The sequence below is a fragment of the Vigna umbellata genome, chromosome 9, assembly GCF_029865625.1.
Source record: "Vigna umbellata cultivar VRB3 chromosome 9, Vumbellata_1.0, whole genome shotgun sequence".
NCBI lineage: Eukaryota > Viridiplantae > Streptophyta > Magnoliopsida > Fabales > Fabaceae > Vigna > Vigna umbellata.
The window spans coordinates 39,930,093-39,940,191 of record NC_142173.1 but is presented as its reverse complement, the minus strand read 5'-3'; the positions used below and the strand labels follow the sequence as shown (position 1 = coordinate 39,940,191).

General features: G+C 36.5%; 2 protein-coding genes across 3 annotated transcripts; one reads left to right on the top strand and one right to left on the bottom strand.

The window, feature by feature from the left end:
* The first annotated feature begins 89 nt into the window (after nucleotides 1-89).
* LOC148193511 (uncharacterized) lies at nucleotides 90-833 on the top strand. Its single transcript, XM_088099440.1, has one exon. The coding sequence runs from the start codon at nucleotides 300-302 to the stop codon at nucleotides 831-833; it is 534 nt and encodes a 177-aa protein (XP_087955566.1). The 5' UTR covers nucleotides 90-299.
* A 391-nt stretch (nucleotides 834-1,224) lies between these two features.
* Nucleotides 1,225-5,847, bottom strand: LOC124820695 (rhodanese-like domain-containing protein 7). Of its 2 annotated transcripts, none has more exons than XM_047292444.2 (5): nucleotides 5,436-5,847; nucleotides 4,009-4,260; nucleotides 3,810-3,908; nucleotides 2,966-3,259; nucleotides 1,225-1,850 (listed from the first exon to the last, which is right to left on the bottom strand). In XM_047292444.2, the coding sequence occupies exons 1-5, from the start codon at nucleotides 5,829-5,831 to the stop codon at nucleotides 1,470-1,472; spliced, it is 1,422 nt and encodes a 473-aa protein (XP_047148400.1). In that variant the 5' UTR covers nucleotides 5,832-5,847; the 3' UTR covers nucleotides 1,225-1,469. The 2 variants fall into 2 exon arrangements, with proteins under 2 accessions (XP_047148400.1, XP_047148403.1); XM_047292447.2 differs by having other exon boundaries at nucleotides 4,009-4,250; nucleotides 5,436-5,569.
* Between the last annotated feature and the right edge of the window lie 4,252 nt (nucleotides 5,848-10,099).

Below are 10,099 nucleotides of genomic sequence, written 5' to 3'. Positions count from 1 at the left end.
AAGAAAATTGTAGTACATTACACTTATTTAAAAAAAAAAGGGCAAGAAACAACTTTTGGCAGACAAATTAGGAGGACATTTTGTAACAGATTGTGTTATTTGTGTTACATGAAGTTTAAACACGTGAATGTTGTTGAGAGGGCCTCAAAAAATCTGGAAAGCCCTGTTACTATTCTAGAAAGATGCCATCTGTGTACCTTAACCACACGTGTCACCGTTTCCTCTGCTTCAAACCCTCTTATATACAGATATAGTATCCCATCACGAACATTCATACATAATCCATCCAAAGTTTGGACATGATAGGGTCTTTGTATGTTGCTGATTCCCTCAAGATCTCTTCTCTTTCTATCAGTAACTCCTATAACCCTGCTATTCCATGTCAAACCCTTGTCTCTTCAAATAAAGTGACACCGCCATCAGTTACCATGGCCAGAGATTTGAGCTTCAAGGTCAGCACTTCTTCTCAGAGCCATGCTTCTTTTGTGGTGCAACGGAAAGAGAATAATAATGGGGATAATGGGTTTGTAGTAGGGTGTGCAAAATGGGGTTTGCAGAGAGAAGCGGAAGATGAGATGAAACCGCATGAAGATGATGACAAGGGTAGGAATGGAATGACAAGGTTTAGACATAACTGTGGAGAAGGAGAGGGGATTGCAGAGCTGTTGGAGTGTTTAGAAAGGGAAGCTATAATGGGTGAAGATGTGGGAAAAGATCCTACTGATTACAACAGAAGGGCTAAGATATTTGATAGAAGCTCTCAAGTATTCCAAGCTCTCAAAAAACATAATAGTGATGGTTTCCCACAGAGTCTTCTTAATAACAGGAAGTAGCTTTGTTATCGTTTTGACTCCATACTTGTATTTGAAATAAACTAGTGTCCCATCGTATTGTATCAAGAATTTGGTTGATTAGATACACAAATGAATTTCATAGGACTCAGACCTTCTCTTTATCTTCATCATATGTTGTGTCTTTATTTGCTCATTCAATGTTGAGATACCAGCCTACATTCAAGTGAAATGAAACTGAAACCGAAACCTGAGAACATTGACAGTTTAATTTGAATACACTACTTAGTATGTAGAAATTGTCAAGTAATCCGTTACGTCGATTATATATCAAAATTAAGTTATATTACCTAGTGCAAAATTTTTATAGGATAGTGAATTGGTATATAAAATTAGTGGTTTCACAACATTTTACTAAGTAACAGAGTAAAGATTGCAAAGAACAAAATTTTCTAGCCTTGCTATAGTGTTACAACAATACACACACATCGAATGTCAAGAAAGGGGCGTACAAGACAGACACCAAATGATTTGTATGGAAGGAATCATATTTAAGAGTTGATACATCTATAGTTTCATGCACTCCAAATAAATTCAAGGGGCAGAAGAGTAGGACAAACAATCGTTCAAAATGGATGGGAAAGAAGCGATCTCATCTTTCCTGGTCCGACTGAGTAGTTAAATAGAACGTGAAAGCTGGTTTGGATTCCTGCTAAGACTTTCCGGTTCTTGAGTAGTTGGGCGGCGGCCCTTGTCTGGACCACCTATGATTCCCCATCTCTCAAATTGTCTTTGTCGAGCTCGAGCTCTCTCCTTCTCTTCATCAGATTTCAGTGCAAAACAGTGAGGACAGGAAACTCCATATTCAAATTCTGGGGCCTCCATGTCAGCATCACTCACAGGCTGTTTACAGCCATAGCAGAGTTTGAAATTTCCTGGCACCAAGCCATGCTCCACAGAGACTCGTTTGTCGAAAACAAAGCATTCCCCTTCCCAGAGGCTTTCTGTTTCTGGAACCTCTTCAAGATATTTTAAAATTCCACCTTCCAGGTGATAAACCTGGGATGTTTTGGAATAGAAAGATGACGAAATCATTATATTATATGACAGTAATTAAATTGAATCTAGAGCTAGTAAAGCTCATATTCAAAGTAGCGGTAATACCACTATTACTTGTTAATCAAATATCAAAACAAAGTCTGTATATGTTAAAAAGGTGGTAATTTGGATCACATAGTAAACTAATTCCTGAGAAAATAACGCGGCATATCTATGACATCTGCTTGTTTGGTCACAACAGGGTATTCATGGAGTTTAGAGTTCAAATCATTGATAAGCTCCACTACCTCAAGACAGTGGGTTTTGCACACAATCTCGTCATAATGCCTTACAATGGAAAGGAATAATGGGCCCGAAAATAGTGTGGTTACATGGATGGGCATCTATCCCTGCTTTTAGCAATTCTTTAAAGTTTCCATTCAAGTATAAAAAATATTAGAGGTACAACAGAAAAGTACGTCACAATCATTTCAGTTTAACAAAAATGTATTACTTTGTTAGAAAACAGACTTTTATTATGAACATGATTAAGACCTGACAAATATCTTCCATCCCAACATTCACAAGAATTGCATAAGCTTATGATATGAAAGACTAAAACCTATTGGTGATTTGACAACATTTCAAACATAAATAAGATTAACATCGATTCTTTACTTTACCTTTTTGAAAGGTTTTGATATTGATATGTTCCAAACCGAATCAGGAATCCCTAGATATCATATTGGGTCTGTTTATATAAACTTTTTAAGAAAAAAAATGTTTTTTAAATAAAATAATTACTTATTATGACTTTATCATATTTGGATAAATTTACTTTAAAAAACAATAAAAAAAAGAATGTTTTTATTTGAAACAATTTGGAGTTAATTTGAGGTATAAGAGAGAAGATAAAGAAGAATACATTTACCGTACACAAACATATCAATTTCTGCTGATATAAAAATCACTTTAAATGACTTTTTTTAGCATAAACAAACACACTCACGATCAAGAATTATCAAATGAAAATTATGTTAATTATTGTCAGATAAAAGATGAACAAAAGGTCAAACGACGTTTCATAACTCAACAATTTTGTTTAAACCAATCAGTAACGTTTAAGAGAGAATCACCTCTTTGAAACCTTTGCTGAGAAGTAGACTTGTAGCTTTCTCACAACGAATACCTCCAGTGCAATACATTGCAACGCGTGGCATATGTTGTTTTTGATTCTCCATTTCTTTTTCAGCAGGTTGGACTGAATTGTTTACCTCAACTTTTGGATTCTTACCATCGTCTGTTTCGCTAAGCTGGAAACGCTCCTCTACCCAAGACGGGAATTCACGAAATGATGTAGTACATGGATCAACTGCTCCTTTAAACTTTCCGATTCTGGTTTCATAGTTATTCCGCACATCAATAACCACCTATGGATGAGAATGTTAACAAAAATGAAAATTAACATTACGGCATGTACAATAGCAATAACATGTCTTATACTTCGCAACTTGCTAGATGAAATTAACTACTGCAGTTTTCGGGATTATCTAAACTTTTATCTAACTGCACAACACAAACAATTTGCAATCCTAACATGCAGAGGTTACAAACAGAAATTACAACTTTGTAGAAGTAAAAATTCTACAAATTATCCGCATATTCTTTTAAAAATAAATGAAGATAACCATAAATATAATATTTTAAAACTCCATTTAAATTTGTTTGAATATTACAATACCTTTTTAGTTATAAAACCCATAGTTTAACTTTAAAGCCGAATTTAGACTTGCCTCCAGCAATGGAAAACAACCAGATATTTAATATATTCAATGTTGGAGCAGCTTGATTCAATATTCTCAAGAAATTTAAGCTGTACATTTTAATAAATTAAGTCCTCATAGCTTATAAGATCAGATTACAGACAAATTCTCACAATGCAGATATGAGAACGATGATAATAAGGAGTTAGCAACTCACTGTATCTGGATCATTGATCAAAGCATTCCAATCTTCTGGGCCAACATATTTTCCAACTCTTTCAATAGGTGATACAGTAGGCATCCCAAGAGTAACAATCTGTAAACATGCAGCAAAAACAAAACTCTATAAGTTATTTGCATACAGTATCCAAGTTAAAGTCAACAAAGGAGTTCATTCTTTGGTTTTGCAAACACACCTCTTTCTTCAACTTGACCCTCACATGATCCCATCGGAAGGGCGCATCTTCCCCAGCAGCAAGAGGAGAAGCAGCACTATGACCATGATGGATGGCCTCCTCCTCAGGACCAACAGGTGATTCCACTCGCCTTAGTCCCTTCAATCGATCATCACCTTGGACAAATGCCAGAACAGCCTCAACTGACTCCCGAGTTCCACAGATGCTGCCATTGATCCCTTCAGGCGCAAGAATAATTCCACCTGAAACACGCTGAGTAGCATCAGATGGGTGAGACACCGCATCTCAACAAAACCAAGTAAACAATTTACATAAAACTCGTTGTATTGAACATTACACCACTGACATACTCCCAAATACAAAAGGGGTAAAGGTTCTGTATTATTAACTAACTCTACCTGACTAACTAATTCTGATATGAAGTTGATGTAACACTTCTATGAAAATATCAAGTATGACACTTCATGTCAAATTAACTCCCATGCTATAGAATATCATATTCAAATGAGTGACTACTTTCCTTAATCTTTCAATAAGAGGTTCTTAATATTCTCCCATTTCTCTCTTTTGGACACAATACTCACATAACAGTCAAAAAGCTTCTCTCACAACCATCTCAAACTAACATTTATTTTTGTATAGTTGAGCATGTTAACTGTCCATTCCTTTTAATCCATCATTTTATTTACGTACATAAATTAATTTTAACATTTTTTTAAATTGTTTAGTTAAAAAAATACATGGAAACTGCAGTTAAGGTCTGCTTATTAAGAAAACCTCATAGGAAAGTTTAGATAAATATAAATTTATCTAGAAACGGTTGTTAGAAAATAAAATAAGGTAAAATGAATTCAGCTTCTTACATAAGCTAAAATCAATTTGCCTACATCTTATACATATTTGGACAAACTTCTCGACAGGTATTTCCAAGAGAAAATGAAATGAATTTCTAAGTTAATCTGTACAATTTCTTTCATATTTCTTTTTGCATTATAACTTGCATATAAGTTAATCTGTTTAGCTTATGAAAAAACTAAACTTCATTCTTCTTTGGTTCTTATTTTTCTTTCCTAAAAGTGCTAATAAAGAAGTTTGTCCAAAGATACCCATACATAGTCCTCGTCTGAGGTGATCTCGCATAATTTATAATCACCGTGCACTCCTACCGGCACTCCAAGCTTAATAATAAGATTTGTAGAAACACGTTTCTATTAACTTTCAAAAGATAAATGAATAGTTTATTTAAGCTAATACATGGCACCAACGCATTTTACCTTTTGATTTTCTTCTCTGAACAAGTTTATCTTAAGTCTAAACAAGTACTCCCAAAGAATTTATGCAGAAAGGAAATAGTTGTCCATCAAAACAAAGTAGCGTATATATTTTGTTCCCCTAATCCGCTAAGAGTGAACAGAGAAAGTGAGTACCAGGCGTTGACAGAGTTGCTTCAAGGGGCTTCGCATGAGAGCATGATCGGGAAAATCCGCAAATTTGTAGAAGGAAACCACCACGAGAGGGGAATCGGGTTCGGGTTCGGATCCGGGTGGGTCCGGAATGGGGACGGTGGGCCCAATGTGAGAGAAGCACTTGGAGAGCGTCATGGTTTGAAGAGTGTGAGAATTGGAGAAGAGAGAAAAACTGTGGAACGAGGGTTTCGGGGTTCCAGAACACGATAGTGTGGCTTCCGAGGGGGTAACGGAGGGTGACAGTAACGGTGACTGTGACGGTGATGGAAGCCTTGCACTGAGGGCGAGTAATGGTGGAAGAGGAGGTATTATGGTTCTGCTTCTCAGCATGGAAGCCGCGTTTGGATATGCTTCCATTTCGGTTATTTTGTATGTAAAATGAACCAAGCCAAGCTTTTCAACCCAAAACTACGACTCGGGTCCCCGCCCGGGCCCAAGAATATTTCTCTACATGGGGTTTTTTTTTCTTGCTGATAAGGTAGCTTGTATATTTTAGAATATATTTCTAAATTCGAACATATCTTTCAAAATATACATTTTAAAATATATTCTTTTAAATGAATTTTAAATTGTGAATCTATAATTTTTTTTAAAAATTTTGAAATATTTTTCAGAGAAATATAATTTTTTAATAATTTTGAATTATGCAATTTAAAAACTATATTTGAATATAAAAATATATTGAGTTATAAATTCTAAAATAAATTATGTTAAATTCATTTCAAATTATATAGTTTGAAAGGTATTTCTAAAATGTATTCTAAAATATACATTCTAGATCAAGAAATATCTTCTTGAACAATTGTAACATCCCAAAAATACAGTATAAACTATATAATAGAATAATTACATTTACCAATAACTCAGATCAGTCTTACACTAAGAAGAGGTACGGTTATGACCGAACGGCCTTACATAAAAGAGTTACGAAATTAACTAAACAGTTTAAGGAAGTTTAACCGAACGGTTTACAAAACTTATACCGAACGGTCAAATAAAATCAAAAGGGGAGGTGATCGAACGACCACCTTACTATACTAGACTACTGACCGAACGTCCTATTGTTCGGCCTTCACTTCTACCTCTACCAAATTTTCTTCTTCCAGCGCTTCTTCTAGCAGCTCGTCTCCTTCTGCTCACATCCACACGGATGATCATTGCAAAGACAAGGACGGACGTACAAAACAAGACAACACAAGAGGAACACAGGGTAAGCTTATGTAATTTAATTCAGTTGCAAACATACAATTCATACCATCAACACACAGATAAATTTAGTCATACGTTTCATATAAAGCCTAATACTAGACTGACTGTCCGGACTGTATGAATCCTATGTAGCTACGACGTTCGTGCACCCGAGTGATGTAGTAACTGGAATACTCTCATCAGCTGCCACCCGAGGTTAGTCCTATCTGTCCAAAGTACCCCTAAGGACTAGGACCTCCTGCCATTCCCACACATGACCTACTCCCCTCTACGTGAGGACGAGTACTCACGGAACATCAGGATGAACCGCCAGCTTAGCATAACCACATTCATACTTTACAATTTCAATATTCATTCATGAGTCGTTCCTCCCTAGAACGCTCGTTCATAATCCATAACATTTCATCCATCTCATATTTTCTTCATCTTTCATTATCAATCGTTTAAATTCCATCTTTGTTCAAAGATTATCAAGGACATCAAATACCGTACGTTCCACCCTCACTCAGAACTAGGATGACACTTGGAACGAGTCAGAGAAGTCTCCCGTTCCAGAATAGAATAAGACCGAGAGGGTTACTGTGAGATTGAGAAAGAAACCGAGTACAATTATATAATATATGACCGAACGTTACTTACAACATGAATCAGTTAAATGAACCGACTCTCGTGAGCTCAAACCAACACTCAAAGAACATATAAAGTACTGAGGCTCTAGGCCAGAACCAATGAATGTAGACACGTCAAGACGTTTAAAGAACCATACTTTAGAAGAATTCACATACAGAAACCTAATGCCAGTCAATGACCGAACATGATAAAGGGAAATTCTACTGAAGTTGGACGAACGTTATTTCATCAAGATAGATCAAACCATAAACGAGTACAAGCGCTTGGTATAAGACCAAGCACTACTCATTTCGAGAGCTTGGTGTGAGACCGAGCACTACTAAACTTATAATAGAAAGATTAATAAATATAATAAGATACTATTGGAATTGTGTTTAAAAATAACTAAAATATACAAATACATATATTTACAACATTTAAGTTTATCACCGAATACTCAGATGCAACTACGCTTGGCCGAACGCTTAAGCCTAGTATTACCACACGAAGACGCTCGTCCTCAACTAGGATTCTTTCCAAATGAAAGAATGCAATTTCAACTAATGTTACTAATATTACTGAACGGTCAATGACCGTTCAATGACGAACAAACACTTCCATAGGGAAATTTCATATCCAGTATTCATTTATCTTCAACTCATTTCTTAATACAAAATTTCGTAACTTTATAAATTCATATCATAATCAATTTCATACTTCGTACAATCCATATCATACTAATTAATCATATTCCATATAAACAAGCATATCAGCATCCATACTTTATATACATTCAACCACTTAGCACATGCATTCATTATCAATGAACGTGCAAACGAACATACAATTAAATTAGATAAGCTTCCGTTACCTATGAGCGTGAACGATCGTCCTAGAGACAGAATACGCTTCGTCTGACTACAGATCTTTCTACCCTTACGTTCCACAACTCTTCAAACTAACCAAACAGCCAAAAACCAATAATGGTTCAGACAAGATAACAGCATGCAACCAAAACTTGGTTTGCATGTACCAGAGAACGAACGGCTAAGAGCAGAAGAACTTACCGGTTCAGAACTTGAAACAGTTCGGTTCAAACTGAAGCTCTGGACGCCGGGAGTGCTTCTACGGTGCCTGAATGGAGATCAGAGTAGAGAAATGGTGAGTTTTGGTAGAGAGAAGGGAGAGCTTTTTAGAGAGAGGAGGAGAAATGGAAGATCAGAGTTTTGGAGAAGAAGAGTGCATGCAGAGAGTGTGACGCGAATTTCAGAAAATCAGTTTTGTTTAAAACGAACGTCCGCTCCTCTACTGACACCTGCATTCCACTATCTGATTTCTGACTCCCCTCAGCTTGACACCTGACGTCCGTTTAGAGGGGTTTTGGGTGCGTTTTTAATGATTCTGACAACAATCCATAATACATTTAAAACATGAGATACAAGAATAATTTTACTTTATCATTTTAATGAGAGATAAATTAGGGTTTATATATTTTATGAGGATGCAGGAAGAAAAGGTAAGGTGTAAGAAAAAATTGCTCACATGATATTATGTGCTCAAAGGTTTATGTATGTGAAGGAAATCTTTGGTTAATATAGAAGAAATGTTTGGTGACAACATTATTCGGTTAATATAGAACATATTTATAAATAATTATATATGGATAAATTTTTTAAAAATTATATACAAAAGAAATTATAAATAATTATATATAAATAATTATATATAAATAATTTAATTATATGTAAGTAAATTATATAAATAAATTATAAAGAAATTATAAACAATTATCGCAGAGCTTCGCTGGCGTCAGTCATTAGCAGAGCATACCATTGTTTGGCTAATTAAAAAGGCAAAAACCAGTTCGCACATCGCCACCATCTTCGTGCATCATCTCCTTCATCGCAACACCTCGTCACGCCTCCATGGCCACCAGACGCAACCCGCAGCGAACAACTGCCCCTTCACCGCGACGCAAAACTGCTCCAGCGCCACCAACAATCATCTTTCTGTCGCGCACAAGCCTTCAACCTACAAGGGAAATACATAGAACAAAAAACCCAATTGGAGCAGAAGTCGTCGCTGTAGTGACCACCCTACTCGTGATCTCCACCATGCCTGAACATCATCTTCGCACATCACCATCAACACACATCTGCAGAGAAAACCAGATCGCGAACATCTTCTTAATCGTGACCTTCATCATGAATCTCGTGCAACCATGGCAGCTTGCACCTCCATTCGAAACCTGCACACAGGTTCGAAGTGCTCTTTGGATTTCGTTTTGTTCTTATAATTGCTCCATGAATCATTGCTCCATAGATCTCCTGCTTTGGTTGAGCCTTTCCTCCCACTAAAGATCCATCTTCCTCAGTGCCTCCTGACTCATGGATTCAGTGTTTTTTTGTGTAGGGCCAAAGTAGTCACGAAGGTCAATCACCCCACCAACTCCACGTACACGTACTGGGTGCTCGGACTTTCCAATGGTCATTGTTAAAATGTCGTCCCTACATTGACCAACAAATGTTCCTTGAGTCTGCTGCTCAACCAACTCATCCTGCATATAACAAAGAACTTTGTTACATAAAACACATGGGATGATAAATGCACAACCAATCAATGTTTAGAATTTGAATTTATAATTCTTTGTGAGATCAAGGCAACTGAGGAGGATGTCATGTTCCCATCAGACTTAGTATAAGCAGCCTTCCACGTACCTAGCAGGTGCAGGGGCTAGGTCGGGGGTACCCAAGTCCTAAGGCCTCTACTCGACTCTTTCTTATCTTCCTCTCAAGTAATGCATAACC

Coding starts and splice junctions, on each gene's coding strand:
- LOC124820695 (XM_047292444.2), bottom strand. CDS start 5,831: ATGGAAGCATATCCAAACGCGGCTTCCATGCTGAGAAGCAGAACCATA. Junction 3,260..3,809: donor TGATCAATGATCCAGATACA/GTGAGTTGCTAA, acceptor TCTCATCCATAG/GTGGTTATTGATGTGCGGAA. Junction 1,851..2,965: donor TCAGCAAAGGTTTCAAAGAG/GTGATTCTCTCT, acceptor AAAACATCCCAG/GTTTATCACCTGGAAGGTGG.
- LOC148193511 (XM_088099440.1), top strand. CDS start 300: ATGATAGGGTCTTTGTATGTTGCTGATTCCCTCAAGATCTCTTCTCTT.